The sequence below is a fragment of the Maylandia zebra genome, linkage group LG14 (genome assembly GCF_041146795.1).
Source record: "Maylandia zebra isolate NMK-2024a linkage group LG14, Mzebra_GT3a, whole genome shotgun sequence".
Taxonomy (NCBI): domain Eukaryota; kingdom Metazoa; phylum Chordata; class Actinopteri; order Cichliformes; family Cichlidae; genus Maylandia; species Maylandia zebra.
The window spans coordinates 35,320,087-35,347,433 of NC_135180.1; the positions used below are offsets into that span (position 1 = coordinate 35,320,087).

The following is a 27,347-nucleotide window of genomic DNA, read 5'->3' on the forward strand; positions in this document are numbered from 1 at the left end:
ATGGTTAATACTTAGATATTATGCTTACATAGCAGTAAAACAGGGTTGAGAAGATAGTTTTGGTGCCATCGCTTCCTAATTTGTTTACAGTTGTGATGTGCTACAGTCATGACACCCAGACTAATTAAGACTGACATATGAACTGGCCTCCGTTGCTCTCGGTTGATGAAGATCAATGATCGAGTCCAGTTGTAATTTTATATCGTTTGTGTGTCTGTGCATGTCTGTATCTCAGACGGAGGTCACTGACTCTCGGTCTAGCAGCACTTTAAGTCTGGCTCGAATCCGGCCCGGCGGCATCACCAACGGAACAAGCAAGCACTCCACTTCTTCTTGCTCCTCGGGTGCACAGTCTTCCTCTTCTGGCCATAAGGCACAGCGCAGTGCCTCCACGTACCACCGCCAGAGACGACACTCTGATTTCTGTAAGGCAAACTACTGATGACTTTTATTTGTTTCTATTCATCTTGAGACTTTGAATCTGCATAAATTTAGCTCACTGAGAACCTTTGCTCTGTTAGGCGGTCCAGCTGTTCCAGGATCAACACACCCAAAACGAAGTCCCAGCGGCGTAGCTGAAGGGGCGGGGCTTAGAGAGGAGCGGCTGTCGATACGCAAGCCAAGCACCAACACTGTTGGCTCCCGTAGCATCCCCACCCCCTCCAGTCCCATGGTTAGCTCTGCTCACAACCCAAATAAATCTGAGATACCTGACCGGCGTAAGGAGGTTAACTCAACCACGGTAAGCCCAAAAGGTTTATGTGCGGGTGGGAGGAACCGTCTAGTGAATCTAATCTGTCACTTTTTAACCCCCTTATCAATACAACAGATGGCAGAGCCCTAACACCCCACCTAATCCAATTACCTCAGATTACAGCCCTTTAAGGCTACGTTAAAATAAATATAATGGGAACCAAAAATAAAATATCCTCCACAGACTGGAGACAATCAGAGAAGTAAAACTATTACATGTTTTGAGATAAATCATCAAATTAGAAATTAATCATGAGAAATGAAGAGCATAGTTTGCATGCAAAGGGTTGAAGACTGCAGTCAGAATAATCTGAGATTAACTCTTTAATGTTCTCCACGGCAGATACAGGCAGAGCTCAGAGGTCAATCCAGGGCAATCTTTGTTTTCACATAATCTCACATAATTTACAGGCTTTTCTTCTCCTCCAGAATAACATCCCTGCTAGTGCTATGACTCGAAGGAACACGTATGTGTGCACAGACCGATCCAACTCTGATAGACACGCCCTGCTACAAAACGGCAAGGAAAACAGGTGAGAGTTGCAAATGTGTATATGAAGTATAAAATCCACCCAGCAGGTACTAATGAGATCTTTCAAAAAGCAGACAATTTGTTTCTTCGCTATTTCCCTAGAGGCCTCTTCTGAAATCATTTTAAACTGAAAGGGGGCAGATTAGCTTTATTTGCGTGAATTTGGACCACATTCAGTAGCATTCATGTATATCAATATATTTATTAGTAGAACACAGCCCGATAAATCGCCCGCACTTCAAACCTCAGATCAGAATTTTGTTTAAATATGATAAAAATCTCTGGCTTCCATTTACACACTGTTAGGTCTGGATAGCTACACCCTCACCTCAGTTCAGACAGCTCTAAATTACACCCATTTTGTCCCTGAAGAGCCTTAAAGGCAGTGAGTTAAGTATAGAATTGAAGCTCAGGCTGGTGATTAAATGGCTGGTTTCGCCGGCACATTGCATCTTCACATTGCATCTATTTTAACTATTTTCAACACTTTGGGAAATGCGTTTGTATTAATTGCAAGTACAGTGGAACATGTCACTGTGATAAGTTTTGTAAAGACCGGTTTGACTGGTACAGCTTGTCCCCTTTTAGCACAAAGCTTAGCATGTTTCACACACACATTTTGTCTCTTCAAGACAGGATGAAGGGCTTAACACTGCACATCAGTGGCTTTGTCTTTGTTCTGTGTGCAGCTCTGTGTACCCAGTGTGAACTGTCTGTTGTTACGACAGATGGTTGTCTCCTTGTCGGTCTCTGAGCATGGCAGTCAACGTCCCCTCTCTTGCTGTGTCTGTCTCACTCTACTTCACTCTCTCTCTCTTTTCCTGTGGTCACTGTCTCACTTTCAGTCTGTCTGCCCTGTTTTCTGCGCCTCTGTCTCTTTATCACGCTTTAATTTTGTCTCTCAGAGGGAGAGCCTGAAGGTTTCTGTCTGCTGTCTGACCTCCAGTAAAAACAAATTTGCACACACGGGGCAGTTAGGGGTAGGCCAGGCGAAGGGTGTATCAAGTGCATACAAGTTTTCAGATCTTAGTCAATCAAATCAGTGCACAAAAAATGAATGAAGTGTTTGTGCAAGTCATTTTTGATAGGAGGGGGTATCATATGATGGCGACAAAGAAGTAGTGAATGTTGGTATGAAAAAAATGCCAACAGTGTGACATCAGTAAACTGCACAAACGTGTCTACCTACCATCATGCTTTTCAAAATAGATACGAGGAAGAGGGTTAAAAAACAAAAAACATCAACTGGTGATTTGGATGAAACGCTGAATCACTGCTGTTCAGGAGACGCTTACTCTCCTGTGAGCAGAGAAGATGACACACCCCACACTGTTCGATTTAGGCATTGCACCGAGGCAGCATCCTCTGCTGTAGCTCACTGTTATGATTTAACAGGTGGTGTTAGAGCGTGCAGGATAAATGTCTGCTCTAAACAAAGGAAGGTTGAGGAGAAGAGAAAGCAGAGGGGGGAGGAAGAAACGGGAGAGGAGGTGAACAGGAGGGAGCAGCAGGATGAAGTGAGGACTGGCGTTGCACCAACATAACCCTCCATTTGCCTCAGAGGCCTTGTCAATGTGATGCCATGCCAGAGTGGTTAATGGGAAAATCACGTGCATGGAAGAACAAACACACGCACAAATTGTACATGAAAACTGTCTAACCTGTAGTCCTAAAAGATCAGAATAAAAGCCCAAAACACTGCGCATGTTCGGTACTTGAATTTACGTGACTGTTCGTTTGTTGATTGCCTACATCAGGTCCTCCGCTGAGCTCAAACTATGTGTGAAGAAGCTGTTTTCACAAATGCGCTGCAGCCCTGAACATTTCAAGGCCTCACCTCACAGAAGTGCACGTGAGAGCACAAATATCTGATGCAGTCAGATCGAATATTAGCTGATTTCTAACCTGCCAGCAACCTAGGACATCGGATTCTGGGAATTGATGTGTGAGCAGGGCGGGTAATAGCTGAGTGCATTTACTGCTAGCAAGTGGGCATCATGTGTCCTGCCTCCTGCATGCTCTACCAGGGCAACTCCTTTACCTAAAGCACACAAAGTATTTGCAGTAATGACAAAGCATTAGGCGGGTCATTTCCTGGGGTGTGCTACATGTGAGAAAGGGAAGCTGTGTCCCGGATTCCTCAGACACTGTCCAAAGTTCATGTTTGAGGTCAGCTTGTGATAAGACTGGAAGATAAGGGACTTCATTATCAGGACATAATGCAGATGCTCTTTGGTATATGAAAAGAGCAATGGGTCAGCTGTAATAATCCATGTATACATTAAAAACAGAAATCAGAGGAGTTCCTCAAACTCTGGGATGTCAAACTTATTTTACATTTTACATTTTACAGCCCATTTTTATCTTAAATGGGTCAGACCAATAAAACTCCCCTATCTGTCAATGTAAACAAGCTTAATTACACGTTTAATCCTCAAAATATCTCAATATAGGAGGGAACATTTTCAACAGTATGCCTCAGGTTTGTTTTTGTTTTTTTAATGGTGACCCCTATTATAAAAAAACTGAAATGTCTGTGACCGATTAAGATATCTGTAAACCTTTAATTGTTTAACTAATTCTTAATTACGTTGGTATTATACCAATGGCCAGAGGGGAGGTCTTCATCAGTAGGAAAACTATTAAAACCTCAGAAAAAGTTTATTTTCCAGAGCGATCCACTGGGTGGGATAGGAGTCTTTGCCAAGCCCATTCTGGTCCCCGGGCCTTAAGTTTGACATCTCTGCTTTAACTAATCAAGCACTGACATTAGTTTGAGGCACTGGTGAAACTTGTGTACAAAACCACACACAGCTACAGAACAGAAAATTTATTTTTTTCAACCATCCCCTGTCCCGCTGTCCTCTGCTCTCTCCAGCCCCCATGTGCCCCCTGAGGTGAGTCTCAGTAGGCAGCCAGTTCACATTGACGCTAAACGATTTTGCTCTGCAACGGCTGCGCTTCAGCTTAACCCATCTAATGGCTCTGTCCCACTTGAACCCTGTGTGTGGGTGTTATCTAGAGCGTTATGAAAAGCAGCCTCAGGCCACCAGCCAGCCTGAGAGTCAGGGGTGGAGAGGTGTGTGTGTGTGTATGTGGTTTATGTGCGTAGGTGCATAAATGTGTGACAGGAGAGGGGAACTGGACATGAGGTAGTGGGGCATGCAGGCGCTCACAAGAGAGAGAATATTTTGGGTTAATTTTCAGGTTAGAAAACAACCTGTGTGAAATGTATGACAGCTAGCTCTGCTGGTCTTTCTGTCTTTTACTTTTAGACTTTATTTCAGACTTTTCATTTTTCTTGAAAAGTCTGAAATAAAGTCTGTTTGCGAACAGCTCATTATAATTTCACCTGTTGACGTCTTTGATTTGAATTGTAAAATCAAACCGGACAAATAATTATTTTTAAATTGTTAGGTTGTTAAATATACTCAAGGATAATTCACCTTTTATCAGCCAGCCAGTTATCAGTGTCCATAGATTTTGTTTAATACTGCAAACTAATGATGGAGCTTGTCTTTAACCCCAGTTTAAGCCATGAAGAAACCCAGTTACGTAATGATTGATTAAGTGTTTTTAAATGCACTTGGCATGTTAAATCCAACTTAAAGCCATAAGTCTGCTAATAATCTGCACTTGATGTCAAAAAATCCAAATGAAAGATGAAAAATACTTATTTTGCTATCGAGTGTTTTCTGCCACCGATTCATTCGAGCCTTTGTTTGTCACATCACTGCTCGAGGTGGCGTGTTTTTCCAGTGAAGATGGGTCACACTGGTCTATTTGGGGTCTGAAAGTGAAGTGAAAATGCGCAGTTTTGCGATTGTTGCCTAACACTGGCTCAAACAGCCTACGCTGCAATTATAATGTGAATGTAACTTCTCTGGTTTGATTCTGTTTATGTTGAACGCGCTTCCTTCCAGATGTTTGGAAAAGCCGTAATCAAATATGTATAAATGGTTTGGTGCTTGTATGGTTCCTGAACAGTTGCACTTGTTCTAATAGTCTAACTTGCAACTTCTCCACCCTCACCCACCTCTCCAGTTCCACATCCCACCGCCTCCCCCCTGCCTCCCCCTCTACCCACAGCATTGCAGGTGCCTCTGGGACCTCCTCCTCATCCTCCACGCCTTCCTCCCGTCTGTCCCGGGGATCCACAGTGAGGAGCACTTTTCACGGAGGGCAGATTAGAGACCGCCGGCCTCCCTCTCACGCTCCTCCAGCGTCTCCTACGCTGTCCCACGATGCCAGCCCACTGCCCCATGCCAGGACCCGGGGTACGACCAACCTGCTCAGCAAAATCACCTCCAAGCTGACTCGCAGGTAAGAGGAGAAGCTAGATGTTTGAATGTCAAGTCTTACTGTTTTTGAAAGCTTTAAGTAACAAAGAAACAGGGAGTGGACGGGGCTAACTGGTAGAAACACAGTGGCTTGTTAATAAATCTGCACGTATTTTTGTTAAATGTTTAGTAATACTGCTAATCGTTGTGGTAAAGTGACAGTACAGGCCTGTCTGATTATGAGCTTACAACTAGACAGTGTAGTTCTGCACATGAAGATCATTTCGATAACCTTGCTGCCTGTCACGTCTCCTTAACCAGTACTAACCTACCAGCCTTCCTTCTCTAATAATTCAGCTTTACAGGCTTCAGAACTTGTCCTCCGGAGTGTCAGACCTGGGTCTAATAGTGTTCAAATATTGTTCGCCAATTTAATTTTCTCACATTCAAGATTCTCAGTCTTTTTTTTTTCGCCACATCCACATCTTCATGGAAATATCCACCCACTGCTAACCACAGATTCAAACATCACAGAATACTAAAGTTACCGTTTACTGCACTAATTCATGTTTAGTTATTTAGATTTGACTGTGGGGGCTGTGTAATGTTCCAAGTGTGTACATCTTACTACACTACAAGACAAAATATGAATTACTCTGTCCTGAAGAAGTAAAGCTGTCTGCATGTAACAGTAAACCAACAGTAAACACACACATCCACACAATCCTGCGACATCGATGGACAGTATATGAAGACCAGTTTAAATTTATAAAAATTCGATTTTATTCAGCATGGTTACCTCCTTTTTTTCAGTTCCTCCCATGAACTGTATTCCTGAGGCACCTCCGCCTTACTGCACCTTAGTGGCAATTAAAGCTAAAAAGGTAAATGATAACCTATCTGACCCAGGTCTGCGCGCTAGGTGGACACACTGTATGTCTTTCACGGTTGTTCTTGGCTGCTTATTGTTGCTTTATCTGTTTGTTTGTTTGATTCTTTAACCACTTTGGCTTTTTCTTGCCAGTCACCTTCCAGTCTTCTATCCTTCTTTTCTTGAACTACAGTACCTGATGTTGAATTCTTCACCTCTTCTACCTGTGCTTCTTACTGTCACTCTGTGTTGTCTACCCCTTCACTTGCTTTTTCTTCCACTCACATCTCTCTTTCAAAAACTTTCAATTTTCCATTTTTTTCCATTCCTCTCATCCTCTCTTCACCTCCTTCTCTTCTTCCTCTCTCCTCCTAGGGTCACTCTTGACCCTTCTAAACGTCAGAGCTCAAACAAGTCCATGTCGGGCTGCACCCTCCCGCAGGGAACAAAAACAGTTAGTAAGTCTTCCTTTCCCATGTTTTCTGGCTGCTTCTGTCCATCTGACTGTCTGTCTGCCTGCCAGTGCTCAGTCATCCCCTCTACCCCTCATTCACTGTTGCAGTCTGTTGCAGGTCAGAGTTTAGTTATATGAAGTTTTATCTGAGGCAAAGCTACTCTAAAGGTAGTAATTAATATAAATAAGTCAACTGTCTCAGTCAAATATTTCCACTAAAATTTATATTTTAGCTTCATGGTGGTAAAATCAAAATTTTGATTTTTTTTTTTTTTAAGTGAAGAATAGTTGATAAAGGAAATAACATAAGCAGGTCTTAAAAAAATATTAGATGGCCTTTGAAGTACTATCCAAAGACATGTATGCAAAACGTCCGGCCCCACCAGTGGATTCAAACCCAGAACCAGTTTGCAGGATACGTGTGAGAGAAAATATGAAAAAGCCTAATATGCAGTTGGAATTTGGGTATAAAGCATATTTGTCTTGTATATCTTGGCTGTTAAAATACACAATATGCTTATAGACTAAACGCGGGGTTCTTGTGAGCATTGAGTGTGCATGTGAAATGCTGCCTTTCTTTATGTTGGTCAGCACTATTTGATCTGCAGCATCGACATAACTGCTCAAAAGTTCTTCGATTTATTAAAGACATTTTTATTTTTGTAAAATCTCTTTATTATTTATTATTTTCATTACATCCATCTTCTTATCTGGATCAAGTCCGATCAAATCTTTTACTTAAATAAATGAGTACTCAAAACATAATAGTGCATAACTTTGGGCTACGTTGTGTTTTCTGGTTATTCATTGTGCATTCATACATAAAATGGATAAAAACAGTTGTTGCTGCATTAAAAGGTTTTTTAAAAGTCCCACGCTTAACTTGCTTACCATGCAGAAATTTGTTGTGATACATCTTCTCCTTTTATGTTACTTGATGTGCTTATTCACCCATGCTCGGTCACTGTTTGTACACACTCGGTTTTATGTTTCCATTAACTGACGTAAAAGGTTATAAAAATCCAGGATTCAAACTTCCCTTTAGAAAGTTGAAATGCAGTAAGACTAAACTCTGCAGATGTGTGACTTAAAGTTGTGGCCAAGTCCACTGATGAAATGTTTGATGGTTGCTTCTTCCAGTAGAGCAGCTTTATCTCAAAACCAGCGTGTTTGTGTTTCTAAAACTCTGATCAGCTGCTGTCTGCTTTAGTGTCTCTTTGTCACTCCTCCCATCTCCAGTGGCTCAGCTTTAGGCTGTAGCACTCACTACAGGCTGTAAACAGCACAGCACCATTACCTGCTTCTAGCAAAGCACTCAAAAGCAACAAAAATGTGAATTATTTCTATTTTAAATGTATGTTTAAGTTTTCCTTTTTACTGTAGTATGGCTTTAAATGTTACCATCAGGTAGGATGCTAGGTCTTTTAGCTATTACAGCTAGAAATCACTACTCACAAACAAGCGCATGGACAACACGCACACTCTTGTTCATGCAGAGTGTAGAATAAACAACACTATGGAGATGTGTGTGTATGTTTGTGCGTTCCCTGGAGTATGAGTTTATTGCAGATCAACTGCACTACTTTGAGTCACAAAATCAACACCATATGTTTGTCCATGCTGTTAACAAATCATCAGTCGTGCAGCAGCAGGGCTTTGGATTCTCAGAGAAAGCAGAGAAACCAGGACAGAAAGGAAGGGGAGTGTATTTTATACACGAAAGACACAGGGGGTGAAGGAAGAAGAGCTGAGATGAAGACAGGCAGGTTCTATCCCTCTGAAAAGTGTGACATATGGTGCGTTCCTGAATGGGTTTTAGCAGCAACGTATGTCAAAAATATCACTTTTATCCACTTCTAGATAACTGTCTTGATTTTTTTCTTCACATCTAATGTTATAAAATATTATTTCAAGTGTTTAAAAAGATATTTTTGACATCAGTCCACAGCTAAGGATTCTTTCTAGAGCAAACAAACTGAGGAAAGGTCTGAAGGGTTTTTCAGGTTGGTATTAGGAGACTAGAAGGCTGTGCACAGGATGCACAGGACGTTTTAATTTAGACTAAGGCAATGTGGAGGTTGCTGTAATGGTATACAAGGTGGCAGAAAGCTAATGGATCATGCTGTAACTGTTGACAATTAATGCGATACAACAAATATGTTGAACCGTGACTGTAAATGTACCCAGCGTGCGTCTTAGCGCTCCGCAGGAGAAGAGGCTTGTAAGAAGCATCTGGGCCTGCTACAGTCATCCTAACCGACTGACCCAGCATCACTGCCGTTTTAAACCAGGATTAGTTATATAACCACAGTTTATCTGTGTCTTAAACTGGGATTGCGCGCAGCTCTCCCTCACGATACCAGCAGATTGTTCTGTTACACTGCCGCAAATTGTCTGTCTGTCTCTCGTCCCAGTTTCGGTCTTTTTTTCCTCTCCCTTTTTGCGTCCTTGTCCTCTTCTTTTTGTTCTGCTTCTCTCTCCCCCACACAATCTGTTTTTTTGCAGTTTACATACTTTAGCGTTTGCACACAGTCACTGACTCACAGCAGAGTCTGGTCAGTCTGCCACTCCACACTCTTTGCTCACAAAACACTTGAATTCCTTCATGAGGATGCGATGCTCCTTGTTTTGGAGGAGCAGGAGTGTTATTCTCGTTCTTTACACAGACAAGATGTCAAGGTCATAATCTTTATAGAGCACCTCAAACTCAATTATAATGGTCAAGTTTAGTGTTCTTAAACCTAAAGAATTCCCCTCGAGATATTTGCTCAATAATTACTTGGATAACTTTTTCCCGTAAAGGTGTATCCCAGTGGTTATTCCTGGGGATTAGGACAGATCGCTCTCTACTTTTTATTTTGTGTGACGCAGTCAAAACATTGAGCTACGCAATCTAAACATTTGTTTAGCCCTGATTAAAACCTCTGCACCACAACAGCTCCTTAGTCAGAGCAACGGTCATCTTAGTTCATATTAGGTTTCATTTTTCAAACTTAATCTGTCAGTGAAAACTCACTGCTGGCTCCTTCAAAGTCACCCCCATTTCCAGGAATAGAGATCAGGTTGCCATGCTGGCGGGAAGGAAGCCATCAGTCAAGTGCGTGAATAGCAACAGTGGCCCCCGGTGGACACAGATGGGATCTGTATTAACCAGCCCGTCTGTGTGAGTGTAATCGTAGCAAATCATGTGGTCCTGGAGACGGCACAAACTACAGGAGAGAGCAGACAGAAAATCAATGACATGCAGCTATTAAAGAGGGTGGAGGAGAAGAAGAAGTGCTCAGTGCATCATGGGAACTAACTAACTATAAGCTTCATCAAAGAGGAAAGTTTGAATCCTAATCTTAAAATTAGAAAGGGCTTGGTCTCCTGAATCTGAACTACAGATGAAGGCTCTATGTCATAGTGTCCTATATCTACTAACCGGAAGACCGGTGGTTCAATCACTGGCTCCTCTAGTCTGAATGTCCTCAGCGAGACGCCGAACCACAAATTGCTGCTGATGCATCCATCAGCGTGAGAGTGTGGGTATCATATAAAAAAAGAGCGTTCACAGAATAGAGCACTGTCTGAATGTGTGGTCTGCATGAGTGTGCGTGAATGGATGCATACGACCGCTCGCAGTGCAGTAGGAGTAGAAAATGGCAGTCTATTTGTCCAGTATAAGCTAAAACAAAAGTCGTGAAATGCAGTCGTAAAGCCTGTGAAAAAGCTGTCAGTACAAATGTATCTCATGAGTACCCTGCTGGCATCTTGCAACTCACTAATTTGTGCTTCTACCAGCAGTAAAGTCTGCGTTTGCGTGAGTCGTGTAACACAAACTATGTGTTGAGACCTGGTCTGCTGCCATAAATTCACCCCCTCGGCATTTGTTCATCCTTCTCACTCGTTTTGTCGATTTTTGTGGTTTCACATCCATCCAGTGTTTCAGTGCAGTGAGTGCAGGTCGGTGATCCATCTGTGATTTGAAGATCATGTTCTGTGTCGTGTTTAGTGGATTGGTCCATTAGCTGTGCTGCTGATTGACAGGAAATGGGGGTGGGGGGTGTAGAAGGGGAGGGGTTGTGTGAGAAAGCGGTTGGCCGATTGATTTCTAACAGATAAATTTTTTTTTTTCTTCTTGAGGGTCACAGACGAACCTGAGAGAATCAGCAGATCTCCGGTCACAAGGTGAGTAAACATGTTTTAACCAGTACAGGAAATAAAGTTCCAACAGAGGCTATTTTTCACACGGAAACATGTCGAAGCACGCTGGAGGCAGAAAGACACATCGTGCACACTCACTGAATTCAGGGTTCAGTTAGCAGAGCCATGTTTTCACCAATCACAGGTTCACATGTGATGCAGGTTTGCAGCAGTAACCCTCGATACCCTACAAAGTGTTTTTTTTCCCCTTATGCAGCCGAAACAGGTCATGAATAATGAAACGCATCAGGCTATTTATAAGAAAGCTCAGCAGTGTGAGTGCCTCTGTCACATTTGTCGCCAAAGGTCAACGCTTGTGAACTGTTACAGATAAAAGGTGCTTCGCTGCATTTGTTAAGGCTTTAGTTACCAATTATTTTTCAAATTCAAATTATTAATTAAGGAAATTATCCCATCCATGTAGTGTAGATTAAGGAGAGAATCTTAGGCTTTACTGTTAGGTATAGATTAAGTTACTCAGCACTATAAAGAATAATTGAAATTTGGTTTGTTTTTTTCAGTGTATTGTATAATGACCTGCTCTATTCCCTCTCTACAGTCTCTATAATGTGCTATAGCACATCTAGATCATCTTAAAGTCTTTGTCAAGTTTAAAGGCAAATACAAAACTTGATACATCATGTAAAGTCTCTTCCTTGCAAGCATCTTAAATAAAAAATAAAAAGACGTATGTAAACCTCTGTATCAGAAATGTGACCTGCTATAAATGGCTGTTACTGCTGTCTATTCTTTTCTTTTATTTGTTACTGAGAGGCTACAGAGATGAAATCACACTCATGCTGTTTCATATTATTTATATGAGACATACTTTAACAGAAATCATGGCCAGCATACAGCACACAGAGATATTTTTCACCTCTGGATGAAATTCAAAAATATTTTTGTCAGTAATCAAAAGCCACATGAGACCACTGAATCATAGCTCAGAGGTCGCATTCATTTCTTGTACTGTAATCTCTGTAAACTGAGTCTCGGTCTCTCTTTATTTTACTCAAACTGGTGTGCGCTCCCTCTCAGCCTCAGCTGCTCCAGCCCAGTCTCAGGTTAAAAACAGCAGGTAAACCAGCTGCACCAGGCTAACATTAGCAAACGGACTGTGGTGGTAGATGCTGAGTGTGTCTCCCTGTGGTAGATAATAGAACTATAATGCTGGACTAATAGAAAATGCATTAAATTATATTTTTTACCAGCAGGTTTTATGCTGTTTGTTGTCACTTGTTGCTCCAGAACAAGAAGTCCATTACAGACGATAATTATTGATTACACTGAACACTGACCACTTTCATGTTACTCATTATAAAACATTTTTAAAGAAGAAATGTTTATTTTCATATCTTATTTGAACAGCAATTATGTGTTAGTGTAGAAAATAGACTTTGACTCATCTGTGTCCTAGGAACAGAATCAAAATCCAGTGATGTGTGTGATATTAATTGTCTTTCTTCTCCTCCCCTCCCCCTAACCACTCATATTCTCACACAACCACACATTCAATCACTTGTCTTCACACTTTACCATTCATCATCCTACATTTAAATCTCTTCTTCTGCCTTTGCTCTTCTCTTAAAAACTTTCCATCTATCTCCTCCATTTGCATCACCCCTCCCTTTTCTTAACCTTTTCAGTCGCCATCTATCTGGGCATCAGAAAGCGGCCGAGCCCCGGACCCCCCGATGCGGCTGGGATGTGAGGGTACGGAGCCCCCGCGACCCGGCCGAGGTGGTGCTAGCGCTGCGTGAGGCGGCACAGGGCTGCGGCTGCCAGGTCCACCTGGCCGGGCCTTTCCTCCTGTCCTGCACCCACGGAGCAGCCGGGGCCCGCGTGGCCTTCGAGGCCGAGGTCTGCCAGCTGCCCAGCGGGCTGGGCCAGAGCAGCGGTGTAAAGTTCAAGCGCCTCTGGGGGGCACCGTTAGCCTTTAGAGACATTGCCACCAAAGTGTCCAAGGAGCTGGAGCTCTGAGGGCAACCGGGGGTGGGGCAGATTGACAACGCACAGGACAGGTTAATGAATGATGAGGGATGCAGAGGAGAAGGGTCACAAGCCCTCTTCTCTTCATCCCTGGGCTCCACCTCAGCTGGCGTGGCTAATGATGCCTCGCCTCCGCCAAAGACCCTCTTCTTCTGATGCCACCAGTCACAGGCAGACAAATGGATACACAGATGTGGATAGCCCACCGCTGCAGGCTTATGATGACCCTTGACCTTGGAGCTGTCAGTGACCTACAATCCCTGCTTAACACCACCACTATAAAAAAATGAGCCCATAGAGTCAGACTGTTTTTGTTTTCATGATTTCATATTTGATGATGATGATGGGGATGGTGCGAATGATGGAGCTGAATAAGTTGTTGTTGTTGACATTGTTATTCCTTTTGTATCATATTTGTTGTCATTCCTTTTTAAAGAGCTGCTATTTAAAGAAATGTTTTCATTTTTGTGTATTAAGTTTATTTTCTTTCTTTAGTGCTTTTAAAACGGGCAGACATTTGGCAAACGTCACATATTTAAGTGAGGGCGTAGTGTGACCTCCGGCCTCTAGAGGGAGACATGCAGAAATGCAAAGACAAGCGTTGCAGAATTTCTGCCCATCCATGAACAAAAGTGGTGTTTCTGCTCATTTGGGAGTCTGACGTGTTTGTATCATTTCAGGTAAACTGCTTCTCTGCCTGCTGGGCTCATAGCTGGCAGGTGAAGTGCTTACAGACAAGCAAAGCTGCCTAATAATACAGGACCAACCTGATTATTTAAGCGTTCGCTCTGATCCTTAAAAACAAATACAACTTCACCAAATGTTTGTCCTTTAAAGTGCTAAGTTTAATGTGTTCCTTGCAATAGAAGAAATTAATTTTAATACCTAACAGGAAGTTCCTGTATCCATGTTGGTTTCATCAGTTTTATGTTGTATTTTTCTTAAAAAGACAAACAAAAACAACAAGCCAATCGGAGTGCATTATTGTGACACAGACACACAAGTTAAACAACCAGTGTGTAGGATTTTGTAGCATCTAAGAGTGAGGTTGGGGAAAACATCCTTACAACCACATGTTAGGCTCTCTCTTAAGCCGGTCTTTGGGTTTCTTAGTCTGACCCAGTTGACGGTTCGATGCTCTGGATGCAGGACAAGCTCTCACTGTGTAGATACAAATGGCTAAAGTTAAGCTAAAAATGTGCAATGCGTAGTTACATGTGCTTATACACTAATGTAAACATAACTATGAATGCCATATACATTTCTGCTAATGGAGCTTCGGGACTCCTACGCACTGGTCCTGATGAAAGTAGTTCCAGTAAATAAAGAGTAAAATGCATTTAATGAAAATACATTTTTGCCCATCAAAATTTTAAAAAGGAATACTTCTTTAAAAAAATGGCAACTAAAAAAATCCACTTCCTGTTTTACCAGGCTAATCCAAACACGATTTAACCTCCTGCTTCTGACAGTCTCCTGGATCACTCATGACCTGCTCAGGGTTTTGTTTTAGCCACATGCCACACGAAGTCTTATCAGTTCACCCTGGAATCGCTGTTTTCCCTTCACCTAACCATAAAGGCTTGAGCTGGCAGATGCTGAGAGGTTAAAAACTTGGTCCATTTTCCAAAAGTGATGACTCATATTTTTAATAAAAACATTCATAAAAGGAAGAAAGAGACCTTTAGGTTTTTTTCGTCATAATTTTATCCCCAAACATACTGTAGTGTAGGAGCTGATGCTTCACTGGGTAGTTAACAGTACGAAACAGTATCCCAGCTTTTTGCTTCACTTGAGTGTAGTGCAATGCAGACACAAAGCCAAGAATCAAGACTTGAATAAGCACCGATTACGATTAACAGGGCTCCTTGTTTGTTTTATTATTTTTTTTTATTGCTGTAACCTTTTTGAATTTTGTTGAGCACTTTCTTTTCTATTTTTAAAAACTTTTTCCCCTTTTTTCTTTTTAACATCCCATTTTTTTCTTTCACCCATTTAAAGCCCACTACAAAGAATACTAAGAATCATCCTGAATGTCTTTCTTTGCTTATATGGCTGCTTGACTTTACATGGTAAAACCAGCTGTGACGTCTTCAGGTTTCCAGGTAGATGTGCCACTTGGTTACAGTGACGTTACTGTAACCAAATTAGAGGGAACCGATGTACAGGTACGTTTAAAAAGTACCAAATTTCTGATGAACTCTCAACTCAAATGAAAATCTGTCTTACATCAGTCTTTTTTTTTTTGTGCTTTATTACACTGATTTCTTCTTTGAAACCTCTTTACCAAACTGTAGACTTTATCCTCTGTTTACCAATCAGACTGCAGCACTGCTGGAAGGTGTATGACTGTTGACCAACCAGACTTAAGTATTGCTGTAAGAGGTTTTTGACTGTTAACCAATCGAACTCCTGCTTTATCAAAGCTTGTGGCGTGCGCGTTGATGAGGCAGTAGTTTAAAGGGGGAATGTGACCTTGAATGACCTTTAAGAATTCATTTTTCTTTTATAAAAACAACACTTTGCTGCTCATTAAAGATCATAGTTACCAAAATTATACCAACAGAGACTCCGCTTAGCGCTACGGTGATCACACATTGGTGCACGGACACTGATAACTCCAAAATCAAAAGGTTGTTGTACGTCTATTGTAACTCTATAAAGCTACGCAACTATAACTTGTCCTTTTCAAGTATGCAGCATCTGACAAAACACTGGGAATGGAAATGTTGGATGTTAGAGCAGATTTGTGATCTTTCACTACAGCAATTTATCTGTTTCATGGGAGATTTCAGCCGCGGCAGGTCTCCACCGCTGTCTGATAATGTGAAGCTGTGATTTAGGGCTAGTTTTTCAGATTTCTTTCTTTTTTGTTTGTTTTATTTTTTTATTTCGTGTATAACGGAGCCTCGCCCCGTGGGGCTGTTCTCTAGATACGGTTAGGGCCGCGCTTTAAGGCTACAGTTCTGTTGTGTAGTGTGTTTAAAGCCGTCGCTGTTATCAGTAAAACTTAACTTATGGGCTGAAATTACAGAAATGATCGACCTGCAATCCTGCATGTCTCCTTGGAAATAATGTGTCACACAAAAATAAAGACTTTCAACCTAGTTCTTATTTTATGTCTGTTTTGTGATTGCTGCCAGTGAAATTAATGTTCTCTTCTCAGGAGATCTCATAAAGAAAAGATGACATAACCAGGAAGCTTGATTGTCACATGGGGCATCATTTAATAGTCCATTATATTGTACAACCAAAAAAAATTCCTTTGGTGTGCGTGTACATAGCCATGGTCAGACTATGTATGGATTGATCCCAGGATGTTACCGAGATGATGAGAAGAGAGATGGTTAGAGTTAGAAGAAACCAAAGACAGTAGAGGAGAGGATGAGAGGAGTAATGATGGCAGAAATAAGTAAGAAAGGAAGGAGGATAAAGAGAAGTGGAGTGTCTGTTGACGGAAAGAAGAAAGCAGAAAGTAGCCAGTTGGCCGAAACCAGTAAAATAACTTAAGGCTACCGCTTCATTTTTTTATAAAATAAAAAAACAAAACAAACTCCGACAGTCATTCGATCGTGGGATGTCTGTCCACTTTACTTCTGGGCGGGGATCATGCCATCAATGGACTCTCCCTTCTCAAGCTTCTTCTCCATCTCAACCATCAGCTTGACGCCATCGACCACCAGCTGGACCTGATCCACCTCAGAGGAGCCCAGACGGTCAGCGTTGGAGATGTCGAACACGCCACCCACAGAGGCTGTGTCCACACCGCCTGTGTCAAAAGATGAGGACAATAAGAACAAGAAGGCTCAAGAGGAGGTGTAGGGGGAGGAGGAGTTACCCTTTAGCCACTGACGTAGTACATGCCATCAGCAAAGACAACTATTCCCTTTTATCAGCTTGTTTCAGAGGCACAGCTGGATGACGTGAAATTAAAGGCTCATTCCCACATCAAGTAATTTTACTGGAACTTAGACACACACACACACACCCACACCATCCGTCCCAAAAAAGTGACACTGAGGTGGTTGTTTGTACACTAAATGCTTAATATGTCTGTTTATAGCTTCAAAAGCATTTTTCCGCACCTGTGCCACGCTTCTGCAGACGCAGCCTGGTCAGGATCTCCTCAAACTTGGCGTGTGTGCTGAGCTTGGGCAGCTTGACGTGCACGCCACCACGCAGGCCGGTTCCCAGGTTAGAGGGGCAGGTCAGGATGTAGCCCAGATGCTCGTTCCACATGAAGCCGTGGTTGTGCTTCTTGAAGATCTCCTCAATCTGAACGGTGAAGAGTAAGAAATTATTCATCCTACGGTTGTTTAAGAGCCCAGCGAGTCCAAAAAAGGAAACCATAGAAAGTCCTGTTTGTGAGTATTACCTTCTGCAGGCCGACACAGAAGCGTCTGAAGACCTCCTTCATGTTGCCTCCCTTCTGCATGGAGATGACACGCAGGTGATCCTCCTCGTTCACCCAGACCAGGAAGGTCTTGTTGTCGTTGTGCCTAGAGGAATAAAACCCAGCTCAGTTTTATTTGATTTACAGGCAACAAGCAGCACTTCTTAAAGAAATTTGTGCCACACTTGCAGGCTTTCTCTCTATATTCAACCAATAAATTGTTAAGTTGACCTTGAAGATCTCTGTGGATATAGTCAAATGACTTACATCATTTGTAAAGGATGTAAGTTTAAACTGCAGCTTCAGCAAACATGAGACGCTTTAAGAGATGTTTAAAAGAAGAAATAATTGGTGTTTTCTTCATATTATGCAGACAGATGGTAATGATGTCAAAGCTTTGCTGAGGAAGGGCAGATGGGAGAATTTCTCTCAGATGTTTCTAATGTGTTTGTGTTTTCATAAACGGAGAAAAGCTGCTGTCTCGGCTGATTACAGCACGTATCTGATCACCCTGCTTTTTAAAGAGGAGGAAAAAAAATAGAATTGTCTTCAGATTTATTGATTTCCCATTTCTGTTTCTCACCAGATGCCTCTGGCGTCAGGCCAGTCGCGGGCCATACCGGCGCAGGTCAGCAGGGGGGACACAGGCTTGTCAAACAGGAAGTGATCAGCGATCAGCTGCTCCTGCTCGGCATCAGTCATGCCATCCAGGGGGTAGTACTTTCCCTTGAACTCACCCTCCAGGCTGGACAGTGCTGAGGAAGGAAGGTGTGCGGCACAAAGATGTCAGTCTGTGAATAAAATGAGTTTTATAAACATGTGGGTTATTCTTATAGGTTTGACATTTAGCGTTTACCCTCGATGGACAGATTCTGGATGGCTCTGCGCTCTCCACGGCTGTTGTGGGGGGGCAGGGTGAATCCCTTGATGCTGCGGCCAGTACGGACACGGCTGGAGAGCACATAGTTGGGGTCCAGGTCATCACCACCCTGGAACACAACGCAGACATTATAATTATGTTATAGTATTTCATAGTATATATTTTGATTTCATTTCTATAATAAATTAATGTGTCTTTCATTGACAAACTCAAAGAAATGAAATGTGGACCCACATTTTGAGGGATGTGGAAGTTAACTTCTAAGTTAGTCCAGTTCAAGTACATCAGCTTTAACACAGTTTAGGGAATGAATGTGATTAGGCTGGTGTAAATGTGGAATATCGAACAACACTTGACTCTTCACCTTCAGGTTCTCGAAGTTCAGGTCGGTCTTGTGCTTGTCGGTGGGCTTGTATCCACCATGACGGTCGGAGATGACTGGGTCCAGCAGGTCCTTGAAGACCTCATAGGACTCCTCATCACCAGCAATGCAGCCCACAGTCATGATGAAGGGGTGACCTTGGGACAAGAAGGAGAGTAGGAAAGATTTTAACCATGCTGTATATCAAATAAAGTAGCAGTAAAATAAAAAGTATACAGGAAATGTCTTCACTCTTAATCTTTGTCCGTTTGGTCAAATTCATTAACACAACCAGCCTGACGAGCAGATGCTGACGAGTCTGGGATGTTGTGCTGTGTTGTTGTACAGGTGTGAACTTCTTCAATCTTACAGCCTGACTAACACCACCCGTATTAAAAGGAAACAAAAATTTAAATGCCTTTGAAAATGAAGTGAATCGTTCCTGAACCGGCAACAAAAATGTCAAACTAGGAATGAAATAAAAGTAAAACCTATAATGTCAGTAACCTAATCACAGGTCGTATTTGGTTACAGGTTGTGCTACAGTTATTCATGTCTCGTGGTGTCTGTTTGCCTTTGCTTCTCACCAGGGTTGTCGACACCGGTCTGGATGACATCATCCACGGTGAAGCCGCTGGGGGTGGACTTGCTTCTCAGCTTGCCGTAGATCTCCTTGCTCAGCACCTACAGCAGATAACACACGCAGGTCAGCCATGTGACTCACCTGTCTTTACCGGGAAATCTAAGAGATCCCGAAAGAAGTAATCACCGCATTTTTGTGGCATGCATCGTCACAAAACCCTGAATCATGTCTCGTTGTAACGAAATAGCATCTAAGCCCATGTGTGTGGCAGTAAAGTGTCCATGTTTAGACCATGTCAGAGCAGGGTTTGTACCTTGGCCATGTGGTTATTGTGCTTGGTCAGATCGGGGTACTCGTCGTCCACCGAGAACTTCATTTTGTAGTCGTTGTGGCAGTTCTTCGTCATGGCTGTGATTCTTACTCCACCTGACAGGAGACGGGGGAAAGAGGACAGTGTGCTGTTTTAATTATTTAGGCGGGATCATGCAATGTTTCCCTTATCAGAATAATATGACATCCATGAAAAAAATGTGTTTACTTAATTTACCAGTTATCACTTGGTGTCTATCTGGTGTGGTTATGTAAGAAAAGTCCGTCTTCCTCTTTGATCTTTTATTTTTTACTTTTTAACTTCTCCCTTCTGTCTTCTTCACGTCCCCCCCCCCCCCCCCCCTCTCTCTTTGTCAGCTGTGCTATGTCCCCCCTGCTCTTTCTTTCTCCCAGACGTCTCACCACCTGTCTCCCCCTCACAGCAAACATTATTAATAGCATAGTCATGCCCCCTCCTCCACTGCACCCGTCCCACCTCAAGCTCATAACGATGATTGGCTTTCTCTCCCATCTCACTCAATTCAACGTAACGTCAGCTTCCAAGGGAGGCGAAAGCCTGCATGGAGTAGTTTTCCACAGAAGTAATTCAGCTTTTAAAATAGCTTTAACAAAATGAAAACAGCAGAAAATATTAATTCTCAGAAATAAATGAGGTTCACAGTTTTATTTTTCTATGCTCTATGATCAATTTTGTTTATTTCATTTAATTCCTTTTTAGCTGAGAAAAAGCAGTAAGAAAGAAGAAAACTACTTTGGTCACATAACCTTTTTAACTTCTGCAGAAATTAATTCAATAACAGTTTAGGAATCTGAAAAGGCAACCGGCGCTGCAGCTTCATAATCAATCAGGTTGTTGTCAAGAATAAATACGCAACTCCTCCTCACTTCTTTCTTTTTCTGTTTGCTGTCAGTGTCTCTTTCCTTGAGGCCGAGCTCAGTTAGTGGAGGTGCATTAAACTGATGATGACACCTGGTGCAGCGAAAAGGTCAAAGCCTGCATGCCTCACAGACGGCTGTGCAAGTTCCATGACTATATCAAGCGCTCCTAAACTATTCAAAGACATACCTCAAGCCAGTGCTGCAGGCGTCAGCAACAGATGACAGATAGACGCAACTGCTGGCGCAACACTACAGCACTACAAATGGATATGCCCTCAACCCCACACTGCTGCTCACGTCCAAGAATCTTTCAAAGAAATGCCTACGTTTCAGGCTACAGTGTGCATCGGTAGAAGAGTATTTAAAGTTTATTTTAGTAGCTTCCATCCCAGAAAAAACGTTTCACAAAAATCCAAGACAGAAATGCAGAGGGGGAGTACGTTTTCACGGCTCGGTGTTCGCCAGCGGTGCGGAACCATTCAGTTTTCTGGTTTCCCTCTCAGACCAATTTTGTTCTCAAAAGGTTTGATCCATATTTAAATGGGAAAAACATCAGAATATTTCCCTTTCATTTACCAAAAAGTCAAACTGAAACATTGCATTCAGGGTTGTTTTTTTTTTTCTTTTACCTGCTTAGGAGAAAAGAAAGAAGTAACAGATCCCGGGATCAGATCCTATCCACCAAATATAGGGGTCGCCCAGCTCTACCAGGTGATGGACTAAAGTATTTATACTCAGACCTCTGCTGCTATTGGCTGACTGGACTTGGGGTCACCTCATTTGATTGGGTAGAAAGGGTTTTCCGTGCCCGGCTGAGTTTCTAAAAGGCAAGAACCGAGATCACACAACACTGGAGACAAGGGACAGACAAGGCAACAGCTGCAGCGGGAGGTCCAACCCTTCACCTTCTGTCTGCATGTAACTGTTTCATAGCAGCCTGCAGGAAAGGACACGGTTATCTGGAAATATCTGTGTATTATATGCATGCAAAGCAGGGAAATTGTGTCCACATGTTCCAAGTTATTTAACCTGGTTACAGAGTAACTGTAATTGAATTTAGATAAAAGGTACAAATGTCAAAATCCCAAAGTCATGCAGGAATATATGTATCTAGCGTTTAGTAAGATACTGTGAAATACTAATTTAGAAGAACATTTGCCTCATCTGTTGTTTTATTTTTTATGTTTAACATTTTTTTATGTTAACCAGTCCTTAAAATATATCTTGGGGGAAGAGTGGGAGGAGGAAATTCCTTAGTTCAACCCTTAAAATATGGAAGAACATCAATTTTTATAAATGATTTTAATTAAAAACATACTAAAAAGTAATTTTTGTTGTCACCAAATATGTTCAGGCTAATACTGTGCAGCCTTGTGTCGATCATGCATGAAGCTTTTAATCTGGTTTGACATGGTCACTTGTTACAGTAAGAGTGGGAGACTCTGATGGGCATTTGAACCCTGCTTTCGTGTTTCATAAGTGTTCTCGGAGCAGAGTGACCGGAGTTCTCCCTGTTATCACATTTATCAGCTAAAATAACCACTTTGTCTTGGATTACATCACCGTGATATTCTGGATTACAGATTGGATTTCACTGAGCTGTGGCCCTCTCATCGACCAATTTGCTAAGTGGAGGAGTCTCCATGTGTGACTTTTAGATATGGGGTACAGCCCCCTGTGTGATGTAGGGATGCATAGTGACAGGCTGTGCAAACTCAAAACATTTGGCAAGTCAGAGAAGAGAAAACCTCTTTACATGTTTATCTCTGAAGATGTGAGAAGTTAAGCGTCTGTCTGCTTCCTGTTCTCTCCTCTGGATTTTAACCAGTTCCACTCAGTATCCTGTCTCGTGTGGTTCAGATTGCTCAGGTCCTGCTCTGTTATGTACAAGCGCCAGCATCATTACCCTCCCAGCAGTAATATGATAAACCTGGGTAATCTACACGTAGACAGATGCTAAATCATCCACATCATGTGACAGAAAGTAGACATTGTGGGGTGGAGCTGAGAGGCGCTGTGACGCAAATGGCAGTCTCGGGTAAGATCCAGCAATAACTGAGATTACGCCACATTTCATATCTCACATATTTCTATGCATTCATATCAAGAGATGGATTACAATTATCCCTTCAATCTCACCAAATAAACCTCCTATCTTCTCAACTAAATGAATAATCAGAGTGATGGGAATAAAAATTGGTGCAATATGTAACAGATAAGTGCAAAAAAAAAGCCTGGAGGAAATTTTAGTACAAAAGAAGGAGATTGTACAAAGCTGCAGAACCGGTTTGGAATCAGCATGATTACATGTTAGCAGGAACACCGACCCTGCATCTGACAATAATCACAGCTCTGCTGACGTCTCTGAGACTGTGGCAGTCATAGCTCATGTTCCTTCCTCTAAACTCTTTTTGGCTGCAGCTTTAACTGTTCACAGAAATTACTTGTAGCATACTTGTAAGTATGTCACTTGTACCATGGTTGCTTAAGCGTAAGCATGCAGTGTGTTCCAGCCTGCAGGACAAATGTTGACCTGCCGTCAGAGCGCACAGTCCGCCTGTGGACATCCGTCTTCCCAGTGAACTAACCGGACACTGTGTGCTGTGTATAAATGTTAATAAGTGTCATTTAATGCGTGATACTTGCAGTCTTCTTGTCTGTGTTCTTATTCTCTTTGAAGAATCGGACATTGGTTTTAGAAGACGAGTAGATTATGTATACATCTCTAGCATTACTTTCTTTGACCTCCATGTTTTAGAAGCAGCTCTTGTTGTCCTGAGAGAGGTTCCTGTAGTAAACTGAGATTTGCAAATCACTTATAAGTGTTAACTGCCCTTGTCTGTGTAGTTAGAAGTGATACCTGTCAGATGAGAGCAACAACTTTTTGTGCTACCTTTGCATCAAGCTGATGTCAGCTTGGCACAGATTTCCTTATATGGTCTTCTTGGGCACTGAGTCTTTGGAAGTGGAAGTGAGCATAGTAGGTCACCCTTAACTTGTGCCTCTGAAATCATTGTGAGTAGCAGTGAATGCACGGTAGAGCCCAGAGTGTGGAGCATTTAAATCAGCTTATTTTGTAGCAGAACAAGTTTGACATTCAAACCTGTAGAGAAAATAAAACCAAAGACGAAACAAAAGACGTTTCTGTTTAGTAACCGTCACAGGGACGTCATACTGTGTTCAGGTTAAACGGTCCACCGGTCATTTAAATGCCCAGTTTTCTAAAAATTTGCTATCACTTGAATATAAATGGATCATCTGTGATTCAGTGTACTTTCACAGTCAGTGTGGAACAACTTTTGTCTTCACACAACACGTTTCTGCACATTTGTGGCTTCAGATTTCTGCAAGAGTGTTGTGTTCATGAGTGCAGGACTTTAGAGAGTCACCCTGAGTCTCTGCTCCTTTGCTCTAAATCAACCAACGGGCTCCAGTTTCACAGCTGTGGCCTGACCATCCACAGACATGGCTTTCCAAATTAGTCTTTCCCTCATGTCGCTGCATGTTGCTCGCCCGCTGTTAACACGCGCTCGCATGAATGAATGTGCACCCACTTATTACCATAACAACCAGTAACAGGACGTCAGTGTGTGCTCTTTAATATAAACAGCGACACTCATGCATAGCTTTTAATTAGTCAGCAAACAAATAAATGTATCCCCTACATACCTCTAACATGAAAAACAAAGGGATACCCATTCATATCTGATTCAATTGCATGAATAATATAATATCTAGCAGCCCATAACTGGTCTCTAAACTCTATTTCACATTTTAATGTGCAGTTTTACCCTCCACTGCATCCTTTCAACATAAATCCTCCTCAATAAAACTCAAAGGTCAGGCTGACTGACGTGTGATATCTGCTGTGTGTGTGTGTCTTCAGCCCATTCAGACCAGTTAGTTCTGTAGCTCGTTTGCCACTGAGGCACAGCTCCAGCATCCCAGTTTAGACTGTCACCCTATCCCCCAGCACTCGCCCATACTGCACTCCACCTCTCCGCCCTCCAACACATCCCCAGAACCATGCAGCTGCCTTGGGGGAAACGGGCACCAAGGACAGTTATGTAAACCAGGAACACTGTGTGACTCATTTGTAATGATTTTCATCTGAAACTCAGAAGCACTTACATACCGAATAACACAATATTGACGTGAGCACATAATCCAAGTTTGTTCGTTTTTTTTCCCCTGATGTTAAAGCGTTGTGTTGTTAAAAGATTTGTACATCAGCTCTGACACTCATGAAGCAACAGGATAAAATAGTCTGCACAGATTCAGTTTGTGTGTGTGCAAACGTGTGCATGCATAGTTGCATAACTTATTATAATCAGTTACAACAGGCTTATATTTTTGCCTAGTTTTAGACTAACACTTAAAAGTTTACTTATTAAAAGTAAAAAATTTTAACATCCATCCATCTGAAACTGGACTGAAAATAAAATAAAAACTGATTTAAAAAAAAACACTCAATATAACAGCTGTGGGCGAAGCATTCATACAAACATGCAAGATCTCATAACAATCAAGGATGTGGCCTTTACCATTATGTTGATGTATCTGTTAGCACTGCAGGTTTATTTGTGCTTTTGAGCAGTTATGCTTCCTGATTCCCAGACATTGTTTTGAGCATTAAGGCAAGAGACACGGAGTATTTCATAAACTCTGTTTGGGTCGACTTCAGCATGATAGTAGATTCTTATTCACAGCAAAGGCTTCAGGGAGCAGCTGAGGGCTACAAGCATTCACACATTCACACATGGGTGTTGCCAGGAACAGCTGGCAGCCTAGGCCACTGATGGCATCCCCTGATGCATGTTTGTGATATTTCTTTCTACGTTATTAAACAACAGCTTCTTAATTTGCTGTTGTGGTACTTGTATTCAGAGAAGAGAGATAAATAAAACCCAGAGGATTGAAAGTTTGTGACGCTTCAAAGGCGTGGTGTTGTTTCGAACTTAACCTGAAACAAAATCACCTCTTAATCCCTGGGATAACTTCATTAAGTCTCTCATGAAAGATGTTAGAAATCTTAGGAAGTGGCAGCAGCCAGGATTCGGGATGCTCGTGCCTTCTTAGCTTCTGATCTGGACTAACAGCTTCGAACTAACAAGTCCTGAGCCAGAGGAGCAAAAAATTATGTTAGCAGCTTGCGGCGCTGCAAATAGACTCGGGCATTTGTAAGACAACTCTGTGGACCTGTGTGGATTGTGTGAAGGTTAAGGCTGTTACACAGTGGAAAGTGCCGGGCTCACTGAAGAAGAATGATGTATATGTATGTTTTAGTTTAGGGTAAAACACTGATGAGGACAACAAGATGTGCACTGAAGAAAAGCAACTGCCTTTTCTTTATCTAGGTGCACTTAGGTTATTTTAAAAAGTTCTGCACGTGAGTAATGTCACCTTCCGAGGTGTGTGTTATGTTCACATAAAATTCATGTTTAATTTAATTTAATTTCTATAATCTTAGTTTAGCTCTTTTTTTTAAATAAACTGGAAGTACAGAATTTACTCCATATGTTAGGAGATGAGATCTTAGTTTTTTCTTTTATCCATGTGTCCAGTGACTGCACACTTACAGGAACACTGGCTTTATTAACATTTGAAGAGCAGCACTGAACAGTCACTGATCATTGCAGAAGTTGCATTCGTGGTGGCCTGTTAATACGCTGTCCTACAAAAATAAAATAAAAACATTAGAAACTATCTGACACATTTAGACGAATTCAAGTCTGAACACAACATGAGTGGAAAAAATCATCACAATCACAAAGAAAATATTTTTCTTGAAATAACTGTGATGAATTTTTACACATCAGTGCAGAAATGTTTCATTATTGAAAAACAAAAGTAGAGATGCTGAACTAAACTAATACGTATGTGGCCGCAAAATGCAGAAAACGCAATAAATTCAATTTTCAATTCATTTCAATTTTATTTATATAGCGCCAAATCATAACAACAGTCACCTCAAGGTGCTTTATGTTGTAAGGTAGACGCTACAATAATACATACAGAGAAAAACCCAACAATCATATGACCCCCTATGAGCAAGCACTTTGGCGACAGTGGGAAGGAAAAACTCCCTTTTAACAGGAAGAAACCTCCAGCAGAACCAGGCTCAGGGAGGGGTGGGGCCATCTGCCGTGTCCAGTTGGGGTGAGAGAAGTAAAGGTAAATACATTTTGAATCAAGTAAAAAATTTATTAAACTTAATAAAGTCAAATGCACTAACTTACTCTCAGTAAGGAGATGATTTGCATGTATGGTTGGTTGAAATTAGAACATTTTTCAGAAAGTTCTTCCTGATTTTAAGAGACTCGTCTGTGTTTGTAAATCAAAGTCTGTCCAGATGTTTGGAAGTGTGAATCCTTATAGTCCAACCTGACACTGTGGCTAATGTATTAAATATATGTCTTTGTATTTTCATTTTATTTAACAGTAGAAAGTAAAAGATTTCTTTCTTAAACTTGCATAAACTTTAAACACACGAAAATAAAACCTGAAAAATTATGTAAGTCACTGCTATCAGGGGTTGAATGTGCCCTCATGCAGCATCACCGGTTCTCAGAGCGTGTTTGTCAGTCTAGTGTCCACATTCAGTGATCAGTAAGTGATATCAAAACCAACAGAAAATGGACACAAAGCAGGGAGATTTATCGAAGAATGACAGGAAGATGATGAGCCATCACTGCAGCATCACTTTTGTGTGAGGAACACAGTGGGAGGGGTTTTTCTGAATACAACATCATGCAACTAGTTTATACGCTTTTCAGATCCCAGTTTGCGACTGTCTGTGATCTTGGTGTGAATCCTGTGGAGGCTGTGGAGGTGAAGCTTCAGTGAAACACGAGCTG

At 41.8% G+C, this 27,347-nt stretch overlaps 2 protein-coding genes across 4 annotated transcripts in view; one reads left to right on the forward strand and one right to left on the reverse strand.

The window, feature by feature from the left end:
• mark4b (MAP/microtubule affinity-regulating kinase 4b) overlaps positions 1 to 16,171 on the forward strand; it is a 61,375-nt gene extending 45,204 nt beyond the window's left edge. For 2 of the 3 annotated variants that reach the window (XM_004569615.4, XM_004569614.6), the window contains exons 12-17: positions 236 to 425; positions 522 to 742; positions 1,183 to 1,286; positions 5,330 to 5,608; positions 11,016 to 11,060; positions 12,722 to 16,171. In XM_004569615.4, coding sequence (XP_004569672.1) covers positions 236 to 425; positions 522 to 742; positions 1,183 to 1,286; positions 5,330 to 5,608; positions 11,016 to 11,060; positions 12,722 to 13,055 — 1,173 coding nt within the window. In that variant the 3' untranslated portion in view covers positions 13,056 to 16,171. Of the gene's footprint in view, positions 1 to 235; positions 426 to 521; positions 743 to 1,182; positions 1,287 to 5,329; positions 5,609 to 6,811; positions 6,895 to 11,015; positions 11,061 to 12,721 lie in introns of all 3 variants that reach the window. The other variant, XM_004569617.6, reaches the window with a different exon arrangement.
• A 96-nt stretch (positions 16,172 to 16,267) lies between these two features.
• Positions 16,268 to 21,228, reverse strand: ckmb (creatine kinase, muscle b). Its single transcript, XM_004569613.4, has 9 exons — positions 21,120 to 21,228; positions 19,595 to 19,707; positions 19,286 to 19,382; positions 18,702 to 18,856; positions 18,314 to 18,446; positions 18,041 to 18,212; positions 17,440 to 17,563; positions 17,150 to 17,339; positions 16,268 to 16,833 (listed from the first exon to the last, which is right to left on the reverse strand). The coding sequence occupies exons 2-9, from the start codon at positions 19,685 to 19,687 to the stop codon at positions 16,655 to 16,657; spliced, it is 1,143 nt and encodes a 380-aa protein (XP_004569670.2). The 5' UTR covers positions 19,688 to 19,707; positions 21,120 to 21,228; the 3' UTR covers positions 16,268 to 16,654.
• Positions 21,229 to 27,347: the final 6,119 nt, after the last annotated feature.

Coding starts and splice junctions, on each gene's coding strand:
- ckmb (XM_004569613.4), bottom strand. CDS start 19,687: ATGACGAAGAACTGCCACAACGACTACAAAATGAAGTTCTCGGTGGAC. Junction 18,447..18,701: donor TGAACTTCGAGAACCTGAAG/GTGAAGAGTCAA, acceptor GTTGTGTTCCAG/GGTGGTGATGACCTGGACCC. Junction 18,213..18,313: donor CCAGAATCTGTCCATCGAGG/GTAAACGCTAAA, acceptor TTCCTTCCTCAG/CACTGTCCAGCCTGGAGGGT.